The following is a 27,446-nucleotide window of genomic DNA, read 5'->3' on the forward strand; positions in this document are numbered from 1 at the left end:
TAATTCCTTGATCACCTTTATAAAAATGCCTCTGATTATGGGTCACAGAGTAATGGGGTTTTCTACATTAGGTCCCTGTTAAGGTGTAACTAGAAAAAATTCTGTAACAATACAGTCATCCCTAGGTAACCATAGGGTGGGGGGTTGGTTCTAGGACCTCCTCCCTTTTCCCCTTCCCTTCCTCAGATGCCAAAATCCACAGATACTCAGCTCCCTCAAGTAAGATGGCATACATATATTGTTGTTTAGTCACTAAAGTCGTATTCAACCCTTCTGTGACCCACCAGGCTCCTCTGTCCACGGGATTTCCCAGGCAAGAATACTGGAGCAGGTGTTGCCATTTCTCCAGGGGATCTTCCTGAACCAGGAATCGAACCTGTGTCTCCTGCATTATTAGCAAGTGGGTTCTTTACCACTGAGCCACCAGGGAAGTCTGACGTACTTATGAGATGGTAAAGCATGTGCATCCTCCCATATTTTTATCTAGATGACCTATGATGGCATCCCTGACATGTCACGCACATCCCTGTGGACTAACATGCCTGCTCCGTACACGTCTCCCATGCCCCCGGGCCACACACACTTCCAAGGCCAGATTTTCAGAACATTCCCAAGCTCCTCTTCTTCCTTGCAGCCTTCTCTAAGTCTGGTGACCTTTCCTTCCTCTGAAATCTGAGGTCACTTATCCATTATCCCATATACTTTATCCAGATTACCTTTATCTAGAATACTTAATACAATGTAAGTGCTATGTTAATTGTTGCTGGCATGTGGGAAGTTCAAGTTTTGCTGTCTGGAATATTCTGGAATTTTTTTTTTTCCTGAATGTTTTCAATCCATGATTGGTTTAATCCACCAATGCAGAACTCACAGATCTGGAGGGCCAACTGCTATTTTGTTTTTTAAGGCATTCAACACACAGGATATTTAACTTGCAAAAATATGGGAAATAGACTGTAATAATATGTACCTTCACTCCTCTGTTAGACTTGACCCTTATACTGGTGATGGAATCCTTGTGTGAAACTTGGAAATTCTATTCTAACCTTTCACAATGTCCAGTTTACCCTGGCGCCCCCTGACATGTCACGCACTTCCCTGCAGACTAACATGCCTGCTCCCTACATGCCTCCCATGCCCCGGGCCACACACACTTCCAAGGCCAGATTATCAGAATATGCTCAAGCTCCCCTTCTTCCTTGCAGCCCTCTGTAAGAAGTCTGGTGACCTCTCCTTCCTCTGAAATCTGAGGTCACTTATCCATTTCACTCCATTACATCAGGGTGCTTACTTTCCAAGCATCTGCCTTTCTCCCCTACACTGCAAGCCGAGGAAGTCTCAGGCTTTCTTCACAGCTCCCCGTGTCCCCCCACCTGTGGTATCAACACAGTGACAGACACCAAACACAGGCTCCCCGACATCTGCCGAGTGAGCAGCACTTACCACTTGATCCACCTTCTGATTATCAGCTGGTGACAGCAGCCACTCGATGTCCAGAGGCCCCTGGTCTTCCGGACCCAGGGTAAATTTGCATGGCAAATAAGCAGTTTCCCCTTTGGCCTTTTCAATCATCTGTTCAGGAGTAGTGATACTCAACCCTCTGGTGAAATCTAGAAAATGAAACACAAATGGACTGAGCATCTGCTCCCAGGCTGGCAGCACCCTCAGGACACCTCGACAGTTCAGAGGCACCACAGGGGGTGGGGGAAACAGGACTTTACTGGGGACCAGAGTAATGAAACTCCAACTCAGTGGTCCCAGGTTGTGTGTGTGCGCCTCTGTAGAAATAGAAATACTAATACACATCCTATTCAATACAATTTCGTTTCGGAGCACTGGAAACTTCCCAATATTATTTGGAATAACAGCATTCTCACATGAGTTAGAAGAACCTAACAGGATTTTTATTATCCAGGCAGGTGTTTAAAACTGAACCTGGCTAGAGTCTCTGAAAGGTCCGTCACATCAGTCTAATTCAAGGCCACATTAATTCATGCTTGCCATGGTGTCAGAAACACACTTGGAATTCCCATCACTGGGCACATGCTGACTGATGAATTCTGACACATTTTGTGTCCAGGCTTCTGGACACAACATAAAAATTTTTATTAAATTTGACTTTGTGACTTTTACTGAATGCTTAAACATATTTCTAAGCAATAAATTTTGATGACAATTCAAAAGGCGAAGAAACAGTGTCAATTTATATAGTTTTAAACATATCAAAATGTTGACCTCAATATTATCTATAAGACATTTCTTACTTTATCTCTTCCTATTTCCCTTCTGAAAAAGTCAAAGTTATTATATAATTTTAAGAAGACATCTTAAAATTCTGTAACTTATTTTCAAATTTGTATCCTATGAAACTTCCACTTAGATTACTAAGAGAATTAATGCTGAATACCAATATTTTAAAACTCTCTAAAAGCAAAAATAGATGTCCAGAGCTCCAAACAAAAATTCCAACATAGTTTCTTCTGACTGATTTTGTGAGATGGCTTAAACTCAGTACAATCCCATAAGAATTGAAAAAAATGTCTCCTCCTTATGGTTAATGACTTACTGTAACAAAACTAGTATCCATTACATGCATAAAAGATGGAACAAACTATGAATATAATGATGCTCTTTCTTACCTATAAGGGAAAAAAAATCCAGTTTAATTACACACATAAAAATAGGTCTGTTCACTACTTATGCCTTATAGTAAGACTGCAGTTTGAACAGCCAACGATTTAACATAAAATGTAAATTCAGTCTGTAAATGAACTATTACACAAAACTTAATTTTTTTCTTACTATTTACACTATAAAAGTTTGCTCAGCACCAGCCTGTCACTGTATGTTTTCCTTGTGATAACCCAACATTTTGTTATGTGTAAAGTCAAATGTGTAATGAATGCAGATCTGAAGTTTCAAATGCACACACTGGTTTCTGTTTAGCAGCTCTACCACTTTGACCTCTGCATCATCCGACCCTGACTTTCAGGGCTGAAAGATGACCTGGAAGGGGCCCCAAGTGCTAAGATGATGATACATGGGGCTTGCCTCTCTCCCCTCTACCCGCCTCTCCCCGTTAACAATGTAAAAATAAACACAGAGCAAAATTAAAAGTAAATCCAGTCCTAATTCTCCATAATGATTTCATTGCTGGTTTTCCAATGATACATTCCAACAGAACAAGCCAAAATGAAGAATTGTATTATCGGCCATTATATGATCCTTCCTATTAGCCCTTACAAGAGGCTTAATACACATGGATTATCAGCTGTAATAAAATGTTAGTAAGGCTGAAACCAATAGATTTAAGAATGAAAGAAAAGTTACATTCAAGACCGTTTATGTTCATGCACCATCCTAAGCTTTTATCACATTTAAGTGCACTTATCAAACAGCAAATTAAAACTGGACACATGGTTTCCCTGGTAGCTCAGGGGTAAAAAATCTGCCTGCCAGTGCAGGAGACGCGTGCTTGATCCTTGGTCTGGGAAGATCCCACATGCTGCAGGGCAACTAAGCCTGTGTGCCATAGCTGCTGAGCCTGTGCTCTGGAGCCTTGGAGCCACAACTGCTGAGCTCAGGTGCCCCAGAACCTGTGCTCCGCCACAGGAGAAACCACCGCAAGAGCCAGTGTACCGCAACTAGAGAGCAGCGCCCCCTGCTTGCTGCAACTAGAAAAATACCACGAAGCAACAGAGATCCAGCACAGCCAAAACTAATTTAAAAAAACAACAATAAACACTGGACACAGACTCTCTGCACAACTTCCCCTAAACGAGAGGCTGGCCTTGCTTTGGCCAATAGCCTGTGGCCTGAGTCCTGCTGAGCCTCCCGTGGCCAGGCTTCAGGAGGTGTTGCTGCCTCCACTCTGGCCCACTAGGACCCCTGCCACCTGCCACCATGTGCATGACAGGAGAGAGCTGAGGTGTGAGCACAGCAGCTACCAGTGCCCAACACACAGTCACCCTGGAACACAGGCCCAGCCCCACAACAGCCACCTGCAGCCCCAGGACTGAGCCCGGATAGGATCGTGAACTAACACATGATTGTTGTTTTAGAGCCTCTCAAGTTTGGGTTGGTTTGTTAAACAGCAAATATTAATGATACGCCATCCAAAATCTCTGATTCAGCCCAAATGAACTACTTACCATCCCCCAAAGTCCATACTACCCCAATCTCCATTTCATGTACACATTTCTAGTTTAGATGGTATGATTTGATACTTATGTGTATGCTGCTGCTGGTGCTAAGTCGCTTCAGTTGTGTCCGACTCTGTGCGACCCCACAGACGGCAGCCCACGAGGCTCCGCCATCCCTGGGATTCTCCAGGCAAGAACACTGGAGTGGGTTGCCATTTCCTTCTCCAATGCATGAAAGTGAAAAGTGAAAGTGAAGTCGATCAGTCGTGTCAGACTCATAGCGACCCCATGGACTGCAGCCCATCAGGCTCCTCCATCCATGGGATTTTCCAAGCAAGAGTACTGAAGTGGGGTGCCATTGCCTTCTCCGACTTATGTGTATAATTACAGCTAATTCTCCTGATTAATATTCAATTCTCTGAGTGAATACTTTCTATCATCTCTAATAACTCAGTTCCAGTCCTGCTTCATTCACTTAAGGCATTCTGCTATCTTTTCAGCCTACAATGATTTTTCTTTCTGCCTTTCTGGAATGCTCACAGTACTTTACTTTCTGCTATCTGTATTATCACTCATTTGGCACTCAGTGTATACTATTTTTTTATTTTCCCTTTTATAAACTTTACTGTGAAATTGACTCAGGCTCCATGGTTTTTGCCTCATCTTCCAGACATCAGTGAGCTTATCTTCCCATACCACCTTGTATGTTTAAGAAAAATTTTAAAATGTATACCCTGATTCACCATTAGCTCCATCAGGGTTTGGGGAAATTGTGGCATTTATCTCTTGCTGGGTTCCTTGCATATTAGTAGAAAATAAATGGTGGCTGGATTGTAAGTTTGATCAATTTTAGGAATGTTGAAAAAGAGCATTAATTTGTCAGCAGGTCCTATTTGAAGATCTCCTATCTACAGCTCCTGTAACTGTTGCCTGCATCTAATTGGCCTGGGAATGAATACCATAGAAATGATATAAGATAGAGAAGTCCATTTCAAATAAATCAAGACAGCTCAAAATTATGGAGGCAAAATATCTAAGAATGAAATTTGCTATACAAAAAATAATTAAAACCTAGTTACTCTGTGCTTCAAGTTTTTATTTTATAAAAATCAAATGGAAAAGTTAAGAGGCATCGCTGAGACATCTAAACTGAGTAAAACTTGCAATCCTCCTAATTCATGTTCTCAGCACTGACACTACCATCATTAGAATGAAATGTAACTTTGTTCTCATGATAGTATCATCCACTCTTTCCTGTTTGATACATAAAATTACTTCTCTTTCAAAGAGTATCTTAGAAAACAGTTACATGTATATAAAAGTGATCTGGATAGACAAATTGTTAGCAGTTATTTTTCACAACAGAGATTTTAAGAAGGATGAGTTTCATAATGAGATTTCCTTAATATGTATACTGCTATAAGAAATTTTAAACAGACTCTTACAGACCTGCAGTACTTCTTTTTCCAAAAATGTTTAAAACATTCAACTACTCTTCATTGTGTTACACTAGAAAGGAATTAAAATCTCAGGATGGTACAAAACAGTTATTGGGTTTCCTAGCAACTCTGAAGGGGCCTCTCGGCATGCAGGCATGTTTTTCAATATTGATGCATGCATCAGTCACAAACTGTAGAAGACAAAGGCAGACACTTGGTCTCATGTAGCGTCTCTGGATATTCTTAATACTGCCCAATTCTATGTATGCAGCACATGAGGGATAATTTAACTCGTAAACTACTTTCAAGTTCAAACATGATCTCTAAACTAAATCACGTAACAAACCTTCTTAACAATTTTACTCAACCTTATATTCAGAGTGTGATGAAATACAACCTTATATTCAGAATGTGATGAAATAGGTAGCACATGATCAACCCAAAGTGTTTGCAGAGTCTTGTTAGTAAGAGCTCAGTACTGGATTATGTAAATAAACTAGCTGAGTCATGTCTCTTTTTGGCAGTGACTGAAATAACATCTCCCAGTTTTCTGCTTGCTTTTTCTAATCTCCAAATTCCGAATTCCTGCCGTGCAGTGAGCAGGCTGAGCTCAGATTCCGTAACACGTTCAGGCCTCTATTATCTCTCCCATAGGCTAAGCCTGAGGTCTTCCCTGCACCCACTCTACTTCATTCTAACCATCTCCATACTTCACCCAGTGTTCACTACACATTGCTTTTTCAACTGTATCACTGCCTGGTCTGAAAACCTCTGTGGGTCCACACTAGCTCAGATGCCTTTATTCTCCTCAGCACCCTTTATGACCAGGCACCTCCCCACCTTTAGCTGCTCAGTACCCCCACTCTCCGTGTGTACCTCAGCACTGAGCACCCACACACTTTATGACACTGCCTTCCCTGATCAAGCCCACCTTTTAGGGCAATTATGTTAGTTTGGTCTCAGGCCAGGCCCTTCCCCAGAAAGCATTCTTTGTGCCCAATTAAGGGGCCCCCTGGTGATTCAGTGATAAAGAATCTGCCTGCGATGCAGGTGACACGGGTTCGATCTCTGGGTTGGGAAGATCCCCTGGAAAAGGGAATGGCAACCTACAGTCTTCTTGCCTGGAGAATTCCATGGACAGAGAAGGACCTTGTGATCCTTGTGATCCCAAAGTCAAACATGACTGAGCAACTAAACAAGAGACTGAATCCAATAACAGCAGTCCAACAACTGACAAGCCAATGCAGATTCATACATGCCCAAAGCTCCTAAGCAAGCTCGCACTGCCTCAGAAAGACACACAGTAAAGAAGCAGCCTCAGTAAAACAGGATAAGTGCTCGTGATGGAGGCCTTATCGGTTGACTGACTGACTGGATAAGGCCTCCATCACGAGCACTTACCCTGTTTTACTGAGGCTGCTTCTTTACTGTACCCACTCCGGTGTTCCTGCCTGGGGAACCCCGGGGATGGCGGAGCCTGGTGGGCTGCCCACCAGGTGGGGACCAGAAGGCCCATAGCCCCCCAGGCTCTTCTGTCCAGGCAAGAATACTAGAGTGGGTTGCCATGCCCTCCTCCAGGGGATCTTCCAGACCCAGGAATCAAACCCACGTCTCTTATGACTCCTGCACTGGCAAGTGGTTCTTTACCACTAGTGACACTTGGGAAGCGCTCTTTTGCAGAGAAGAAGCCAATACTGACTCCATGTTGGAACTGTTTCTTTAACTTGCTTTTGTTATTATAACCAAACAGAAAGGCCTGCCCCTGAGACTCTTGGCCCTTCGCCTGCCTGTTAAACTAGAGTGCCTTTGTTCAGAACCCTGTCCACCTGTGCATGGCAGGAAGGAAGAAATTAACACATCCCTTGCCTGAGGCTTACTATTCTAGGAGATGTTTCCAAGATTAATGGTATTTTTACTTTGCTTCCTCACCTACCCCCATCTCTGATCTACAAAAGAACCTGGTATCCACACCCCGATAAAATGGTTATTTTGAGGCACTAGCCTGCCATCCTCTGTCAGCCAGCTCCCTGAATAAAGTCTCTTCTTTGCCTCAACTCCTCCTGTCTTCGATTCATTGGCCTGTTGTGCAGCGAGCAGAGCAAACTTGGACTTGGTAACACTTCCTACCCTACACCCTAGGTGAATAGTTCACATTTGACTTAGAAGCCAAAGCTTCTTGATTATCACTGATTTCCTTTAGCGGAGCAAAATTTCTAGTGCTCAGGTTAAAAATAAGGAAAAGAAAAGCTACGGCATAAGCATGTAGTTCCTTTGTGTAAGAGGAAGGAAACAGAGTCTACCTGAATGAAAGGTGTTCCATTTCAAAGTAGTGAAGAAAAATTAACAAGGTGTGGCTAAAAGCCAGTGAAAGCTGGTGAAAATAAGTTAAGGTCTTTTTCTATCAGAGATGGAATCACAACAGCGAAGGCATTCTGGTCAGGGGCCAATCATCAAAGGAAATCAAAGATACCAGAGGAAGCACCGAAGGGCGAAGACAGAATTAAGTGCATACACACCGTGGAGCATCTGTGTTTGCACACATTTCCCTTGTCTGCAAGGCCCACCTTCTCCCACTGAAAGCACCTGGCAGCCATTCAACACCTCTCACCAGTGGCCTCCTCCCCCCAGATCCCCACAGGCAGTGTTAATTGCTTCCCGCTCCCGCTCACAATTACACAATCTGCTCCTCTACTGCATGCACGGAGCAAGTTCCCACCCTTACCTGAGGGCTTCTTCGAAGGCTCAGGGGTATAAAGAATCCATCTGCCAATCCAGGACACTCGCAAGGCGCAGGTTCCACCCCTGGGTCGGGAAGATCGCTTGGAGGAGGAAGTGACTCCCCACTCCAGTATTCTTGCCTGGGAAATCCCATGGACAGAGGGGCCTGGCAGGCTCGGACACAACTGAGCATACACGCACACCCTTAAGCACACACTTTCAGTTGCTTAACAGGGTCCCAGGGTTTCATCTCTGGAGGGCACGTTCCAAGCCTTATTCAACACACCCTGGACCTGCCTCAGAAGAAACTGCTTAGTTTAAGCACAGAGCAGGAGTTCTCGGCAGAGTGAAGGTGAAGGAGCTGTTTGCAAGAGGAATGCTCATGGGAGAAAAGATCATGAAACCTTCTGGGAAAGTCATGGGAAGGAGGGCCATGGGCAGACTGTGTATCTAGCACAGTAAAGGAACAGCGAAGCCACTGGGGATGCATGGAGCTCAGAGGGAGCTGAGCAAACCTGATTGTATGCTAACAGGAGCAAAGACTGATGCTTATTGCTTTAATATTCACATCACAAGAAATATTAGCTGATGTGATAAGAAATTAACATGGATTCAACTATATAGTTATGTTGCGTGTAAGTCACTTCAGTCGTGTCTGACTCTTTTCGACCCCATGGACTGTAGCCTGCCAGGCTCCTCTGTCCGCGTAGTTCTCCAGGTAAGAATACTGGAGAGGGTTGCCATGTCCTCCTGCAGGAGATCTGCCCCATCCAGGGATCTCTTACATCTCCTGCATTGACAGGTGGGTTCTTTACCACTCGTGCCACTTGGGAAGCCTGTAAATTTATGTTAACATGAAAGAAAGATGACATTAAAACTTTAATTTGTGAATATTCTAAAATCACAACCCTTGTGGCTCAGCCAGTAAAGGGTCCACCTGCAATGCAGGAGACCTGGGTTCCATCACTAGGTTGGGAAGATCCCCTAGAGAAGGGAAAGGCTACCCACTCCAGTATTCTGGCCTAGAGAATTTCATGGACTGTATAGTCCATGGGGTCACAAAGAGTCGGACATGACTGAGTGACTTTCACTTCACTAAAATCACAACTAGGGATGAAGAAAAAGTTGCTTGTCTGTCTTGCAACTACCTCCAGAACAACATGAAGCAAAATGAGAAAAATGTTATACACTTATGCATGTTTTCTCAAAATATCTGGAGTCATTTCAAAGACATAAACAAAAAAGAGAAACTAGGAATAAAAATAAGAGTAATTTAACTTCATTTTCCAAAGGTCTGGCATAATTCTTTGGTTGCTTGAAAAGGGGTATGATCTTAGTGTCAATTTTTATAAAGAATTTATTTGATATTGACTTTTGTGAGAAATATCAAAAATGTCATAAAGGTTACTATTTTAAATAGAGAAGACATTCAGTTGTATTGCTTAGTTCAGAATATGGAGTTCAGGAACCTTACATAAAAACACAGAAACACTCAAAAACGATTCATTAGGGCAATGTTAAAAAATAAACTGGGAAAATCAGGAAGTGGTATGTTTAAGAAGTTGATTGGGACAAGTATAATTTTGTTGTGTATGTCTGATTAACAAATACTACAAATCAGATGTCTGGGTTAGCAAGCAACTCACTGGGATGCTTTAAACCCTGTTTTAAATATTGCAAAAATGCAACTGCCAAGCTATTTAGACCCTTTCCTTGACCTTAAATCTAAACTGCCAATTTCCTTCTCACCAGGGAGCTGCTTTGGGATTAGCATGTTAAAAGTCACCCAAATACTAAGGGTTTCTTTTTAGGAAAGAAAAAGAAAAACTTACTATGCATTAAGGGTAGTTAACTACTCCAACTAGGCCTTTAAACATTGCTCAGGAAGAGAAAAAAAACACTGGAAGGTAGAAATCACCCTCCTCGCTGCCTAGTGTGTGTGCTAGTCATTCAGTCACGTCCAACTCTCTGTGATCCCATTCCCATGTGTTACTCAGTACAGGGTGTTAATAGGTACTGTTGAGCTAAGAAAATAATACTGAGAGTCAGAGAAGTTAATAACAATGAGAAACAACATTAGGTATACTTATTTGCTTTTCTATGCTGTTTTTTTAAAATCAACTCTCAGCTCCCTACCCTCAATGAGTAATCAAAAAGCAAGTGCCCAGAAAATAAACTGAGATGGAAATAGGGAAACCATCACCTTAACCATAAATAGTAATGAGCAGTGACTGAGTACCTATTAAGTGCCAGGGTTAGTCGCTCAGCCGTTTCTCACTCTTAGCAACCCCATGGACTGTAGCCCACCAAACTCCTTTGTCCATGGAATTTTCCAGGCAAGAATACTGGAGTGGGTAGCCATTCCCTTCTCCAGGGGATCTTCCTGACCCAGGGATTGAACCCAGGTCTCCTGCACTGCAGGCAGATTCTTTACTGTCTGAGCCACCATGGGTGTTAGATTATGTGCCAGGCACTTTTCAAAATATTTTATACACATTAACTCCTTCAAATCTCATAACAACTCTGAGGGCGTTACTACTATTATCTCAAGCAGTGACGAAACAGAGACAATAAGAGGTACCTAAGCTACTAAGTGCGCAAGATACAAATCGAGGTAGACTGGCTCCCAAGCCACACTTACCCTGCAAGTAGAAGTCTATGAGTCAATACCCCTGGACATTAAGAGATTTCCTTTTAAAAATCACTACAAAATAATACAGTGAGTACATTATTAGACCCCCTTTCAGTCACTGTGGTGGAAGAAGGTTTGGGATTTTCGCTATTCCCTTCCTATACTAGATTTCCAACAAGACATCATTTTCGGTAGCACAAAGTTCAGGAGTATGGGCTGACCCGTTTTTAAAATGAGATATACCAGACTAGGATCTGTTGTCAAGTCTGTCATAAAAAAAAGCTCTATCACTTTGGACATGTTGTTTCTCTGGGGCTCAAACATAAATTAAGGGTGTTAAACTAAAGTATCTCTTTCAGATCTAAATACGTCCTAAGTGTAGACCATCAATCAAGCAAGCAACCAACAGGAAGCCTTCCCCCAACACCCATCCCCTCCCCTCCCTGCACAACTCCATGCCGGCAGTGACAGTTGTCTGGGCTTACCTCGCAGCAAGTGCAGACATTTCTGAAATATGAGCAGGCGAAATTGTGCAAGCAGTTCTGCCTACAAGTAACACGGGCTCTGAAGTGCGAGCTGCGCTATAATTCAAACCGAGGTTACCAAATGCTTGCAGGCGTGCGTACTTAGTCACTCAGCCATGTCCAACTCTTCGTGACCCCATGGACTGTAGCCCACCAGACTCCTCTGTCCACGGGATGTTCCAGGCAAGAATACTAGAGTAGGTTGCCATTTCCTACTCCAGGACATCTTCCTGAACCAGGGATCAAACCCAGGTCTCCTGCATCAGCAGGCGGATTCTTTAGCACTGTGCCATCTGGGAAGCCCTACCAAATGCTTAGGGAGAGCAAGTTTCTAGTCTTTTAAGTATTGATGTTTTCTACTATAAAGTGAGCATTAGCAGGAAGAATGCTTACTTCCACATAGAGATTAAATACAATAATGCATGTAAAGCTCTTAAGTATCATCCTTTCGATAAACAGTATCCAGTATGACAACTTGCTGTTGTCTTCCAAAACCCATCATTCCTACTAGGAAATGAACTCATGTAGTGTTGGGAAGGTATCTTTTATCCCTCACACTGAGCAGCACCTTAGATACAGAACTCAAAATCTGTTATGTAAATAAAGGACACTGACTTGTATATACTAGATCTGGCAATCAGAACCTCACTGGCGACCTAGACCAAATCTGATTTTTTTTTTTTAATTAAAGGCTGCAGGTGGGGGAGGGATATTTCTAACTACAGAAGTTGAGTATGTGAGCAGAGACAGAAATGACTGCTATTTTGAGGAACGTGGCTCTTAAGAGTAGGAGAAAAATAGCACTGTGATATGTCATCAAGGAAAGGTTGTTTTGAAGTGAGAAATGTAGAGCATGTTTATAAAGTCAGAAGGAAAGGGGAATGGGAGGTTACATACAAAGAACACTCAGAGACTGAAGGAAACAATGAGACCTAGAAAAAAGGGATAAGACAATTTTAAATGAGATTCGAGGGAAGGACATTTCTTCTGCTGTAACAAAGGACAGACATGGAGTATTTACCTAGAATATAAGAGGCAGAAAAAAATGTGGATAGAGAATTCCAGAAAAACAGCTACTTATGCTTCATTGACTATGCTAAAGCCTTTGACTGTGTGGATCACAATAAACTGTGGAAAATTCTTAAAGAGATGGGAATATCAGACCACCTGACCTGCCTCTTGAGAAACCTGTATGTAGGTCAAAAAGCAACAGTTATAACTGGACATGGAACAACAGACTGGTTCCAAATTGGGAAAGGAGTACATCAAGGCTGTATATTGTCATCCTGCTTATTTAACTTACATGCATAGTACATTATGAGAAACACTGGGCTGAATGAAACACAAGCTGGAATCAAGATTGCTGGGAAAAACATCAATAACCTCAGACACGCAGATGATACCACCCTTATGGCAGAAAGTGAAAAAGAACTAAAGAGCCTCTTGATGAAAGTGAAAGAGGAAAGTGAAAAAGTTGGCTTAAAGCTCAACATTCAGAAAACTAAGATCATGGCATCTGGTCCCATCACTTCATAGCAAATAGATGGGGAAACAATGGAAACAGTTACAGACTATTTTCTTGGGCTCCAAAATCACTGCAGGTGGCAACTGCAGCCATGAAATTAAAAGATGCTTGCTCCCTGGAAGAAAAGCTATGACAAACCTAGACAGCATACTAAAAAGCAGAGACATTACTTTGCCAATAAAGGTCCATCGTCAAGGCCATGGTTTTCCCAGTAGCCATGTATGGATTTGAGAACTGGACGTAAAGAAAGCTAAGCACCAAAGAATTGATGCTTTTGAATTGTGATGTTGGAGAAGACTCTTGAAAGTTCCCTGAACTGCAAGGAGATCAAACCAGTCAAACCTAAAGGAAATCAGTCCCAAATATTCATTGGAAGGACTGATGCTGAAGCTCCAATACTTCGGCCACCTGATAGGAAGAAGTGACTCATTTGAAAAGATCCTGATGCTGGGAAAGATTGAAGGCAGGAGGAGAAGGGGACAAGAGAGAAGGATGAGATGGTTGGATAGCATCATTGACTGGATGGACATGAGTTTGAGCAAGATCTGAGAACTGGGGATGGACAGGGAGGCCTGGCATGCTACACTCCACGGGGTTGCAAAGAGCTGGACACAACTGAATGACTGAACTAAGAGAGGCTTTCGGAGACTGGTTCAAACCTTTAATATGTGAAAAGGAATGGGAGAAGAGTTGAAAGACTGCAGAATGGTACCATGAGTCCAATGGAGGTGAGCTGATAGCTGATGAAGAGGAGCAAAGACATTTATCCTACTATTTTTTGGTATGATAAATACCATTTTATATCATAACATCATACCATTTTTTTCTAGTTTATATATATTCGAAATTTGCCATAATAAGAGTGTTTAAAAAAGAAAACTACAATGATGTGGCACTACACACTCACCAGAACAAAATGAAGAAAGGCCGTGATTCGGAGCCAGTCTCGTCTCTACAGAAGGGAGTGTCAGCTGGTACAATTAATTTTGGAAAATGTCTAGTAGCATCACCTAAAGCTAAACAGATGTGTAACCAAGACCCCAGAAATGCCATTCATAGTTACTGTGTGCCCTAAAACACGTGGCTGAGAACGTCATAGCCAGATTTTTCATGAGAGCAGAAAACTAGAGGAAAAACATGTCCGTAACAGTGGAATGCGTAAATCAGCTGTGGTACAGTCACATGACAGAATACCGTATGGCAGAGCGAATGAATAAACTAGAGCTACCCAACAGAAACAACTGTACAAACGTGACAGGAAGCCAGGTTTAGGCAGAAAAACATACACCGTATAATATAATTCTGTGGATACAGTGTCAACGCCGATCTACACCGTTAGAAATGAGAAGACAGTGCTGGAAATGACTGCAGGGGGCATGAGGGGACTTTTGATGGTGGGTTTTGTTCTATCTCTTGACTTGGGTTATAACTGTATAGATGTGTCTGCTTTGTGATAATGTTCTCTCACTGGTAAATAATGCTCTAAACTGCATGCTTTTCGGGCTTCCCTGGTGGCTCAGACAGTAAAGAATCCGCCAGCAATGTGGGAGACCTGAGTTCAATCCTTGGGTTGGGAAGATCCCCTGGAGGAGGGCATGGCAAGCCACTCCAATATTCTTGCCTGCAGAAGCCCCATGGACAGACGAGACTGGCGAGCTGCAGTGCATGGGGTCACAAAGAGTTTGACACAACTGAGTGACTAAGCACAGCACAGCACGCTTTTCTACGAGTGAAAGAAAAGAAAGAAAGTGAAGTCGCTCAGTCATGTCTGACTCTTTGCGATCCCATGGACTGTAGCCTACCAGGATTCTCCGTCCATGGGATTTTCCAGGCAAGAATACTGGAGTGGTTGCCACTGCTTTCTCCAGGGGATCTTCCCAACCCAGGGATGGAAACCGGGTCTCCCGCATTGTAGGCAGACACTTTACTGTCTGAGCCAGCAGGGAAGTCAAAGGTTTATTTAAAAATGAATTTTAAAAGGTGAAGGAATTAAAGCAGAAAATTTGTCTTTATTTTGTCTTTGTTAAAAAAACACGATGTTCTGGGAATTCCCTGGTGGTCTAGTGGTTAGAACTTGGCGAGCTTGCTGCCACTCCTGGTCAGGGAACTAAGACCCCATAAGCCTCTCTGCGGGCTCCACCTGTTATATTTCTGATGCTTTATAAAAATGTACTTTAAAAAAACTGTAGCCAAATGGACAGTAAGAACAGTGGGCTGAAGGGCTGGCATACAAGGTGAAGGGGGAAATGGGTTGGAGAAGCCAGTGGGTCCTCAAGAGAATAATCAGAAAACCATATGGTTTTTACATCACATAGCACATCTGCCCTAATCTGTACCTGTTTTTCTTTATTTATTCACTTACTTATCTACTCATTTATGGTCTTATTTATTTATTTTATTCAGGATTAAATGCCAGTCACCCTCCTCCAGACTGAAGCTTGCCCACAGTATTGCAACGACATCTTCCTCCTGTCTCCAAAAGAACCTACTGCCATACCTAACGCACATGTACATATTATTTATTCCCCCAAACTTCTTCCATGGCGATTGTGGTCCTGTATGAGAAACTGAATATGTAACTTATAAATCAGGAGCACTTAAAGCACAAATTACAATGTAAAGCCAAACGGGAGAGTCAGGAATGTGAGCACAGATTTTATCTGTGGAGCTGGACTGCGACCCACTCCTTCCTCCTCTCCTCAAGGGCACACAGACAGACTCATCTAAGGAAAGGACAGAAATTTCATTTCTTGATTAAAATTAAGTCTCAGCCTTTTTCAGTCTATGTAGTATACTACTTTCCTCATGTTCTCTAATACAGAGATGCTAATTTCAGAATTCTCTGGCAAAACAAATGCAAATTGAGTATTTTGCATTATGGGTAAAGCAGATCCGTTGCCATGGTGAATATTTTCATCACCTTCAGAGAATAGTATGTATCGCTCCATTTTAAGAAATCTGCCTTTGCCTCCTTGCTCAAAAAAACCTCAGGCTCTCTTTTCTTCCTTTAATTAACATGAAAGAGGAAAAAGTGAGTACTTGGCAAAAACAACAACAACAAAAAACTCAGGTGAAGTGTCTTAGAGAGATCACAGAAAGTAAAAAAGCAAAGAGATTATAGCAAAACAAGCAAATAAACTGATCTTACGAAAAACCGTGAAGTTAATAAGGAAAAGGTTACCAAAAAAAAAAAAAAATTCCTGTTGTAAGTATATTTAACTTGACTGCTTCAATCTTGGCATGATTTCCTTTCTAATATCCCCAAATGAATTCAAATTTCCCTAGCAACCATCACCAGGGACCACTTACTTCTGATATTTCCATAAATGCATTTATTTTCCTCAAAGGCAAGCTAAAAATATTATTTTCCCCCTATATTTGGTTTTTTCCCTTATACCTAAAATACAAATGCATATAACTATCAAATAAAGACAGTTTTTATAATTCTCTGATGATTTTATGAAACTAAATATGAAGTGAGACTTTTATTTAACTTGTTGCCGATAGGAATATTATGTGATACAAATATTTTAGATAAAATCTCATGACAGCAATTCTAAAGGCACTTCCTACTGAAGAAGCTGTTCTGATGGCACACCACACCCATGCTATTTTAATCAGTAGCATGTTCCGAAACTAAATACAGTGGAGGGTGACTGGAATTAAAGCTCCAGGTTCTAGACCTCTGCTAACCAGTGTGGTAGCCACACCCGACTACTGAGCACATGAAATGTGGCTAGTGCACACTGAGATGTGCTGCAGGTAAAGTACAGACCAGATTTTGAAGACTTAGTATGAAAAAAAAAATGTTATTGATGTTCAGTTGGACCACATATAAAATTAATATTTTGTATATACTGGGTTAAACAAAATTAATATTTAAATTAATTTCACCCTTTTCCTTTTCACTTTAAAATGTGACTACCAGAACATTTTAAATGACATATGTAGCTTGCATTATGTTTCTACTAGGACGGCACTGTCTGGACCGATGCCATAATTTATTAGACTTAGGCCTTGGCTTTATGACTTGATTCCTGTTACAAAAAACAAAAAACAGTGTCCCTCCTACTCATAGGCTGTCAGGAGACTGGATTCAAATGAGATGCGTGTGAAATTGTCTTTAAAAACACAGTAAGATACTCTTCTAGCCCCAAGTCACCAGTTCCTTCTCTAAGTCTCAGATTTCACGTTGTACAACCAAGTAGGTCAAAGAGTCTTCTCAATTCTTACTGTAGAACTATCCAGCGCACAAAACACTTGAAAGTTTTTGTCTGGTTTATTAAAGAAAACCCCCCTGGGAATCGCCTGTTATTCAAGAGTTCAAAGCACTCTTCACTGGGGAGTCTGAGAGACTGAGGAGGGTCAACTCGAGTCATTCTAACAATTCAACAAAGATGTGGTGCAGCACGTTTGATTTCACTGCATCTGCATATTCCTTGAGATTCCTTGAGAGCATTTTTATCGGTGTTTCTTCCTTCGGAGAAACCTCTAAAACTCACATGGAACATACAGTGACGCTATGGGGAAGTGAAAAGGGAACCGTGATGAGTTCTGTTGCTTCTTCTCGAAATCTAAACACAGTTTTATTGATACTTTTTAGAAATAAATGAAACAAAGTTATTCCCACTCCAATCTGTAAAGTACCCTTGAAAGAATGGAAGTGATTTAATAGTCTCTAAAGAAAAGTGCATTGTCTCAGTATGTAAACACGGGTTAATGTGACTATTAATCCTTTTTCTCACCAACTATCAAAGGACAAACTGAACTATGTCCCCGATCTCACACCCACCCTAAAAATAGGCTGTTACTGTCCCTTATCCTACCTTCTCTTGTTCAACAGAGCAGGCAATCATCTTTTCTTCTACCGGAATCCTGCCAACTAAAATGAACTGCAAATACTGCTGAGTCAAGCAAAGGCCTTTAAGGCTTAAACTTCAACTGGCTAACTCCTTATTAGCAACCAGAAAGGGTGAGTCCATGAGGGGAGGGAAAGTCTACAACCAGTGGAAAAGGACTAAAGAGATAAAATGTCCCTTTAAGTCACCATCTTGCCACTCAATGCAGAAACATTTTCAACTTCCTGCCTATTTTCTTTCGTGTGGAGACAGTAATGGAGTCAACAAACTGAACAAATTACAAAGAACACCGATAACAGGCTCCCAAGAGATCACCAAACCAGGAACTACCAGCGTCCTGCATAGATCACTGTGCCAGGGTGAGTGCCCCACCCCCTCACTCTCTGCCATTTGTAATTTCGGCCCCACTGAAGAAATTAGATAGAAGATAGAGGAGCCAGAGCTAGAGAAGGTGAGTGCTCTTTACTTCCACTTAGCATCACACTCTTAACAATCTAATTTCAAAACCAATCTAACAATTATTCTACAACATTATTTTCTTTAGAAATGCAAGGTACTTCAGTGGTGGTCCAGTGGGTAGGACTCCGTGCTCCCAATGCAGGGGGCCTGGGTTTGATCCCTGGCTGGGGAACTAGATCAGTGTGCATGCCACAATGAAGAGCTCTGGAGACACAAATAGGATCCAGCAAAGCTAAAATATATAAATAAGTGAATATTTTAATAAATCATTTAAAAAGCAAGGTGGATGAAAGACAGTAAGATAAAGCCATAAGCTCATTCTAGTTAACTTTTAATTATTTTTCAGGCTACCTAAATAATTAACTACTTTGTGCTGTGTGCTTAGTCGCTCAGTCGTGTCCAACTCTTTGTGACCCCATGGACTTTAGCCCACCCAGCTCCTCTGTCCATGGGGATTCTTCAGGCAAGAATACTGGAGTGGGTTGCCCTGCCCTCCTCCAGGGGATCCTCCCAACCCAGGGACTGAACCCCGGCCTCTGGCATTGCAGGCAGATTCTTTACTGTCTGAGCCACCAGGGAAGCCTGTTAATTACTTTAATAATTATCAAATTAAAGTTCACATCCATTACTTGCTGGCCACCAAATGAAGCAAGGTAAAGGAATACTTAGGGAGTTCAGGAAGGTCTGTACACACTGCTATATTCAAAATGGATAGCCAATAAGGACCCACTGTATAGCAGATGGAACTCTACTCAAAGCTCCGTGCCAGCCTGGATGGGAGGGGTTTGGGGAGAATGGATACACATACATGTATGGCTGAGCCCCTTCGCTGTTCACCTGAAACTACCACAATGTTGTTAAATGGCTACACCCCAATACAATATAAAAAGTTTGAAAAAAGCAAAAGTTCCCAGTCTCAACTCTTGCCTTTACCTAATTACTTACACTTGAGTATGAAAGAGGAAAGGAGGGACTGAAGGGAGGAGGAGAACAGGCTGCAAGCAGAGGATTACGATGAGACTGGAGGAGTAATACAAATTCACCCCAACACTGCCCACGTGGCAGAACTGACACAGAAAGCAAGCCTGTGCAGGACATGGGGCCCACTGCTCACCTCTTCAAATGATACACCCATTCTGGATCTTCAAATGCTTTTGCCCCTGCTCCAGGTCTCTTCTGAAGCCAACAAGCACAAATTCCTGCCTGGTCCATCTTTCCCCATTTATTCACTCAATGAGAAACCACTTAGAAAGCTATTTCAACCATCTTAAGAGATGGCAATACTCTTTGAACTACGAGTGGTGGCTGGAAGGATACAAGTGACCTAGAAACATGGGTGTAAGTTGGGGAGAGAATAGGAAAAGTCAAGTAAGGTGCCTAGATTTCTGCCTGGGGAGTCTGATGGCTGAAAATGCCATTTAATGTGCAAGAGAACAGTGGTGTGGAGACAGGTTTGACTGATTGGTGGTGTCTGTGCGAAGTGTAAGCAGCGCTGTTGAGTGAGTGGTTTGACGTTATGGGCAAAGCTTCGGGTGAGTGAGACCAGAGACCACCTGGAGGCTGTAGGGACAGAAACTGGTCACTGAAGCCAGAAACAGACATTTAGGCAGAGGGAGGAGAGTGGATCTGCTAAGGATGATGAGGGATGACTCAAGGGGAAAAGAGCTTAGTCAACAGAGCCATCCTCGCTTTAAGAGGGTGACAGTGCGACATGTCCACTGTGCGATGCAGCCACGGCGGCCACTGCAGTTTCACAGGGGGAGAGGGGGCTGAAAATGAGCTTCTATGGGAATGAACATGAAGGAAGTCACTGGAGTCAGCAAATGCAGCAAACTCCTTCAAGAGATCTGGTGGAGAAAGAGAGAGACAGGGGAGTGCTTAAGGAGGGATATAACGGATATAAGGGTTGAGGGCATGTCAGGAAGGATATTCAAGCTTCCTTAAAGTTGATGGGAATCCCTACATAAGAGACAAATGAGATGGGAAGCCAAAGGGTTCAGAGTCCTGAAGTGAGTGTAAAGAGGAATACACTGTTTCAAGGAAGAATCATGTGAACAAGGTTCCAAGTGGGGGTGGTTGGAAATGAGAGTTCTAAATAAACAAAAAACACCTACTGTATAGAACAAGGAACTATATTCAGTACCTTGTAATAACCTAGAATGGAAAAGAATATGAAAAAGTGTATGTGTATGTGTGTGTGTATAAACACATGCTTTATTAAACATACACTTACAAGTTAGAGCCCTCATCTGCTGGTTTCCACATTCTCCCATGGAGTCTGCTACGTCCCCTGAAATTAAGGCCACATGTGCAACAGGCACTGTTTGTGTGTTGTTGTTTTTACTTTTTTGTGTTTGTCTTTTGGTGGCATGTGGGATCTTAAAAGGGCTTCCCAGGTGGTTCAGTGGTAAAAGAATCTGCCTGCCAATGCAGGAGATGCCAGTTTGATCCCTGGGTTGGGAAGATCCCCTGGAGGAAGAAATGGCAACCCACTCCAGTATTCTTGCCTGGAGAATCCCCATGGACAGAGGAGCTACAGTCCATGAGGTCACAAAGCGTCGGACATGACTGAGCATGCACACACGCATACGGGATGTTAGCTCCCCAACCAGGGATCACACCCTTGCTACCTGGCAATAGAAGCATGGATCTTAACCACTGGACCGCCAGCAAAATCCCAGCAACACGCACTATCAAACCAACGGCAAGTGAAAAGTACATCTCTAAGTACATTCTCTACTTACCTGATGTCCACTCCTCAACGTACTAAAATCTAGCCTTACTCTCAGTATAGGAACTGTCCTCTCTCCAGAATCAATAACTTCCCAAATGTTCTCAACAATTTCCTAATGTAAGATGCACTGGTCTCATTTCTTCATCACTTTCTGGGACCCCCTCATCCCCTAGTTCTCCGACATTCCCATCACTCCTTCCTGTCCCCAGCTCCTCACTTCCCACCATCTAGTAAGACGCTGATGTTCCCCAGCTTCACGTTTCACCTTCTCTTCGAGTCCTACCTGCTTTTCCTAGTTAACCTGACATAGATGCCAAACTATCAGCAGTGATTCTCAATTCTGTACCACCCATCTCCGCCTCTCTCCTGAGATCCGGTCCTTTGTTGGAATCTTCCCACTGGATTTCTTTCATATCCATTCCCCTCAGGCATCCACCGCAAATACGACTGGTCCAAAGCTCAGTCATCCAAGATTTGTGGAGTGACATCACCACTCACTCAAGCCAGAAGCCTTACTCCTTCCCTCCATCTTTTTCTTGCCCACTCATTCAACCAGATACTGGGCTCCACTGCACCTCCCTCAGAACAACTTTTCAGATGAAAGAGCGGGCCCAGCACCACTCCTGCTGTATTTCCAGGGACTGCACATGTCCAGGTCATCCCAAATGGATTCCTGCCTTGGGGCTGTGGTTCTCCCTGCCTCCAGATCTACACTCTTCAAGAGAATCACTCTCGGTATACGGGCTCTCTTCTTTAACACCTCCAGGAGCTTCTTAGTGCCACCCCTGGGCGGCAGGGGCAGGACAACACTTTACGTGACAGACAGCGATTCTCCCCTAAGCTCTCTACACAGTCTCCAGGCCTTTGCCCAAAGTGCAGTCATCAATGACATCACGTGGAGCCTGTTAACATGCAAAACCTCAAGCTCCACCCCACACGTCCCTCTGACTCAGGTGAACATCAAAAGAAGGACTAGTTAGATGCCTTATTTGCCCTGAACGTCTCAGCTCCCAAGGCAAGTTGAGTTTCCTTCCAGATCTCTATCTGCTGGGAATGCTCCATCAAATCTTGCGCATCTTGCAAAATCCTGTACAACTGCTGGGATATCGGGCACAACCACAGTATGCAGCAGGCCATAAATATTTGAATGACTGGACCATTTAATCAGTTAACTAATGCTAAGTTCAGCTGAGGACCTGCAGAGTCTCAGGTACTCAAGCGCATGCAAAGTGGAAGGCTGAATGTTGAAGGCAGTTGGAAACAGTGGCCCAGAAATCAAAGGAGAGGTGAGCCGGCAACATTTTAAAGTCCCTAGTGACTATTTTGAGAATGCAGTGATGGATAGATGAAGTCATCCAGGTTTCAGATGGAGACTGAGAAGACAGCTACGGGTCAAATCATGGGGGAGGCTGACCTTTAAGGGACGCAGTGAAGAAGGCAGAGAAGGGCAGGAGAACACAATGGGAAGGAGCCCAAACAGGTGTCATGGAGCTCCAAAGAAATGGATGGATTTGGCACGTGGTGATTGATACCTTTGACAACTGAAGTAGGGGGGTGAGACCAGGAGAAAATGAGGGATGTAACTGATGACAGCTGAATCATATCCTTAAGCCTAGGGGCAAAGAGGCTGAAAACGTTTGGTCATTCAACATTTGCTGAACACTTGCTATGTGCTAGGCACAACAAGCTAACACTGGGACTGTAACAGTGAACAGCAACACAGATAAGGCCCACGACCCAGTACAGTGAGATATATTGGGTAATTTTATGGAAACCCCACAAGAGATAGGGTAAGGAGCCAATGCTGGGTGGCTTGCCTTGGAGGAAAAGCAACTTTTGCCCAGGTATAATGGGGACTTTTGGTGGTGGTATAAATACAGGAATGTACTTAAGAGATAGGCATATGGAGGGGATAAAGTTCACATCTAATAATCTTCATTTTTTTTTTTTTAAAGGAAAATACTCCTGGTAAAGCAAAGCAATAAGTATTCTTGACACATAAACCAACTGAGGCTCACAGAGAACAGGGTCCTGCTGTCACTGAATGGCTAACAAGTAGTCTGGAGACCAGATTCATTGGCCAGTGTTTTACTCTCACTCAGACTGATACTGTGAAAAGCAGCAGCACCTCAAATTTTTAACACTGCCATCCCTAGGAGACAACAATGCTGTGGGGCATGCGCCATATAAGCTTGCAACACCAGTACAAGCCCTGGATCCTCGTGTTCTTAGAGTGTCCAAAAATATTCGGCTAAGATTATGAAATTATTAATAAAAGGCTACTAATAAAAGGCCTCAGTACCTGGCATGTGGTCAAACCAACAGCAAGTTCTTAATAAATGACAGATAACCAGTGACATTAATTTAGGGTATCGATCAGAGGAAATCAAAGAGGAAAGTGATAGCACAGTGATAGAAGGGATTCAGGAGGAAATTTATGATCTTGGCAAGTAAAGTTATACAACCACATTGTGCCTCAGTTTCTCCATTTGTGCAGCTGGGATTATTACAGTACATATCCTCCAGGGCTGCGAGGTACATTAAATAAATGTATGTAAAGCCCTTACAACAGTGCCTGGCATTTAATAACTGCAAAATCAAGCCTTACTTTATTACTGCTACTACTCTATTACTACTGCAACTACTAGTGGTATGGCTTGCTACTCGGAAGGCAATGAAGTGTTCCACCAGCAACCAGAGTACACCACAAACTCTGCAACCCACAGAGACAACGCTAGAGGAAGATCTACTAGTGGCTCATTTTTAATGACAGCCTCCACCTTATGTTGCCAACTGTAAAACAGATTCCAATTGTGTTACCACTCAAACTGAGTTCATGGCAATAAATTTCTCAAGTGCGGAGAAGTATCTGAAGAAATACTCAAAGCCATATATCAATTACAGTTTTTGAGTTGTTGCTTAAGCAGGAAAACTGAAGTAAAACTAGTTTAGTTGAAGACAACAGCCCTTTAACACTGTACCACAGTGTGCAGTTTACAAGCAGCAGGACTCTACACCTATCAAAATATCCTGCGTTTAGATTGTGCCTACCAAAGTGAGGCATCCAGAAAAAATGAAATTATCCTGATATGGGGGTTGGGGGCAGGGGAGGGAGAATCCTCTATAAAGTTTATATTCCTCCATTTCTCTGCTTTAGATGTAGCCTAAAACATTTTTCTCCCTTTTTTCCACAGAGATCACAATGTTCTCAACTTCTTCGGTTTAGTCCTAGACCAAAACAAGGTGAAAACCTATCACCTAAAATGGTTACGGATCTTTCATCTTTTCCGGAAGCTTTACTTGGGATATTTCAGCCATGTCGAAATGACAAGCATTAAAAAGGTGGAGGTAATGCTATATAGACTCAGATCGAAAATTAGACTTGTTAATAGAATGTTGATCCCATGAGTAATGCTCACAGCTGTGGCATCCAACAATGGAATGAACGTTTTAACAGGAAGCAGAGAGCCATCCCAACACAACGGGCCACTCCATCCAGCTTCAGAGCGCTTTAAAATTATCCTTCCGGGCCTACACAAAGTGTGCGTCCTAGGGTCCCACCGATGGATGTTTTGTTGTGGGTGGTTTACTGAAATCTTTTGGTTCTACAATGCGACAAGTGCTTACTTTGACATAACAAGATCAGTAGGCTAAAGCACGGACATGGAAACAAATCCGTTTTTTAAAACTATCAAATGACCACGTCTTTTGTCCACATTATTTTAAAAGCCCTTTCCCCCTCCCTTGACAAAGGCTCAGTCGAACACGTACTTGGCGGATCCTTTCGGAGTCACCCCGTACAAGTCATTCTATGTTATCATCAACATAAATCAAAACATTATAAACTCAAGGTTACTAATTTCTCCTTTGCACTCGGCCCGGCGACTGCCGAAATCAATACTGCATTTTTTTTCTGGAACCTACTTCCGATTTTCCACGGTTTACTTCTCCGAGTTACCGTCTAGTTGTACAGCTCGAGCTCGCCTTTTCCCAGAGACCGAGAATGCTCAGCGTACAGATCGCTCTGCGCCTCTTTCCTGGAGGTAGCCTGGACGATCAGAGGCGCTGAGAAGCTCAGTGTAACATTTAATCATGGCGTTTGTAATTCGGTCTCCTGGCTTGGGCAGCTCGACACCTGAAAATCCGCTGATGCTCAAGGCTTTTGAAATCGGGTAACCCTGGACGGACACGGCACAGCAGCCAACAAGGGAAAGGGCGAGAGCAAATAAAGCGAAGCCTGCACCGGCAGCAAAGAATAGTCAGGGAGAAGCGCCAGGCGCACCCAGTACGCCGCGCCCACCCGCCCGCGCCCGGGGCGCCCCTCCACCGCCGCCGCCCCCTCTTCCCGGGGCTCGGTACCCCCCCCAACTACATTGCCCTCCCCTCCCCCACCGGGCACCCCACGTCCCCGTCTGGCTCCCCTCCCAGCGACCCCACCTACGCGGCTCGCGCGTCGGGTCCTGCAAAACCATCCAGGCGCAATTCGGCGCGCACCGCCACCGCCGGCCGCAGCGCCCCCAAATCGCCCCCTCCCCCACGCCTCATTGTTCCCGGGTGGCCGCGGGCAGTGAGCGCCCGAGGGCTGGCCAGGCGAGGAGGACCCGAAAGACAGAACCGCCCCCCCCCGACTCACCCGCCACTCCGCACAGGAGCAAGAAGCGCAGCAGAAGCTCCATGGTGGCGGCCCGGCCGTGGGAGACAACGGCAGGTAGGCGGCTCTCACCCCGGGGTCTCAGTCTCCCGTCTCGTCGCGAGCTCCCGACTGGCTGGCGGCGGCCGCACCTCGCAGCCCGGTCCCACCCCGCCCTCGCTCGGCAGGTGAAATACGTCACTTCCGGTAGTAGCGAAGCCCAGGCAGCCCGCGCCGTCCCCGTCGGGTGCGTGGGGTTGCTATGGCAACGCGGAGCCCCGGGAACCCTCCCGGGAAAGCACTCCTGCCTCGGTGAGCTCGGGAGTTGAGGTGCTCCAGCAGCCACTCGCCCCAAGCCGGAGCCTGGATCCACGCCTCCATGCCTTCAGTTAAATCGGGTTGGTCCACGTGGGTCGGACCATCTCTTCTCACCAGAAGATTGAAACTGCTGTCGCACCCTTGCTTAAAGGCAAGGCAGGAGACATCCTCGCCCACCTGACCCCAGACTCAAAAGGGCTACTAAAGCAGTTGGCCCAGCCTGCACTTAAACCCACCCTCGGGGGCGAAGGGGCAGGAGCCTCCAGCCACGCCTCCTACCTCTGGAGATTTGCTGCTGAGGCGGGCTCTCCCACCTAAGGATCCCGGAGTGGGCTTGTGTGCTTAGTTGACAGGGAGGCCTGGCGTCCTGAGGTTCATGGGGTCGCAAAGAGTCGGACACGACTGAGCGACTGAACTGAACTGAACTGAACTGTCCGACTCTTTGCGACCCTGTAGACTGTAGCCCGCCAGGCTCCTCTGTCCATGGGATTCTCCAGGCAAGAATTCTGGATTGGGTTACCATGCCCTCCCCCAGGGGATCTTCCCAACCCAGGGATCGAACCCGCCTGTCTTATGTTTCCTGCGTTGGCAGGCGGGTTCTTTACCACTAGTGAAGTGAAGTCGCTCAATTGTGTCCAACTCTTTGGGACCCTATGGACTGTAGCCCACCAGGCTCCTCCATCCATGGGATTTTCCAGGCAAGAATACTGGAGTGGGTTGCCAATTCTTCTCCAGGGGATCTTCCCGACACAGGAATCGAACCCCTGTCTCCCGCACCGCAGGCAGACTCTTTACAGTCTGAGCCACCAGGGAAGCTTTACCACTAGCGCCACCTCGGAGGAGGAAGCCAACTGGGCAGCCCCCGGGCATTTGCTCCCATAAGGTAGGGTCCTTTGGGCTGTTGTACTACAAGGCTAGAGGCTTTTCCGAGTCTTCAATAATGACGGAGCTAATTTGGGAAATACCCGGATTGGGTTTCCTCCCTTGTGTTTAAAGGTTATTCCAGCCCTGAGATTGGCCAAGGATCAGTGAGTTTGAAAAGTAGGGATAAGTAGGGACGGCTAAAGGCTTGGGGGTGGGGAAGAGGGCGGTGATTAGGAGACCTGGGAATGAGATCTGAATCTCCAGACTCTCCCTGTCAGCCCTGAGATGTTGCTTCTGCCTCCAGGGGCTGGCCATACTTGTTCTTCTGTCATTTTGCTACTTCTCCTTGGTTGGTCTTTGCAGATAATGTTTATTTATAACTAAAAGTGAAAATGTTAGTCACTCAGTCCTGTCTGACTGTGTGATCCCATGGACTGTAGCCACCATGGCTTTTCAGTCCGTGGAATTCTCCAGGAAAGTATATTGGAGTGGCTTGCCATTCTCTTCTCCAGGGGATCTTCCCAACCCAGGGATCAAACCTGGGTCTTCTGCACTGCAGGCAGAGTTTTACTGTCTCTGACAATAAACTACTGAGAGACTTT

At 44.2% G+C, this 27,446-nt stretch overlaps 1 protein-coding gene across 3 annotated transcripts in view; it reads right to left on the reverse strand.

Annotated features, from left to right (window-relative positions):
• CXADR (CXADR Ig-like cell adhesion molecule) overlaps positions 1-25,873 on the reverse strand; it is a 65,000-nt gene extending 39,127 nt beyond the window's left edge. The window contains exons 1-2 of one of the 3 annotated variants that reach the window (XM_070367547.1): positions 25,666-25,873; positions 1,444-1,610 (exon numbers count right to left, since the gene is read on the reverse strand). In XM_070367547.1, coding sequence (XP_070223648.1) covers positions 1,444-1,610; positions 25,666-25,708 — 210 coding nt within the window. In that variant the 5' untranslated portion in view covers positions 25,709-25,873. The remainder of the gene's footprint in view (positions 1-1,443; positions 1,611-25,665) is intronic. The other 2 variants (XM_070367539.1, XM_005898168.2) reach the window with 2 other exon arrangements.
• Positions 25,874-27,446: the final 1,573 nt, after the last annotated feature.

This window comes from Bos mutus, chromosome 1, assembly GCF_027580195.1.
Source record: "Bos mutus isolate GX-2022 chromosome 1, NWIPB_WYAK_1.1, whole genome shotgun sequence".
Taxonomy (NCBI): domain Eukaryota; kingdom Metazoa; phylum Chordata; class Mammalia; order Artiodactyla; family Bovidae; genus Bos; species Bos mutus.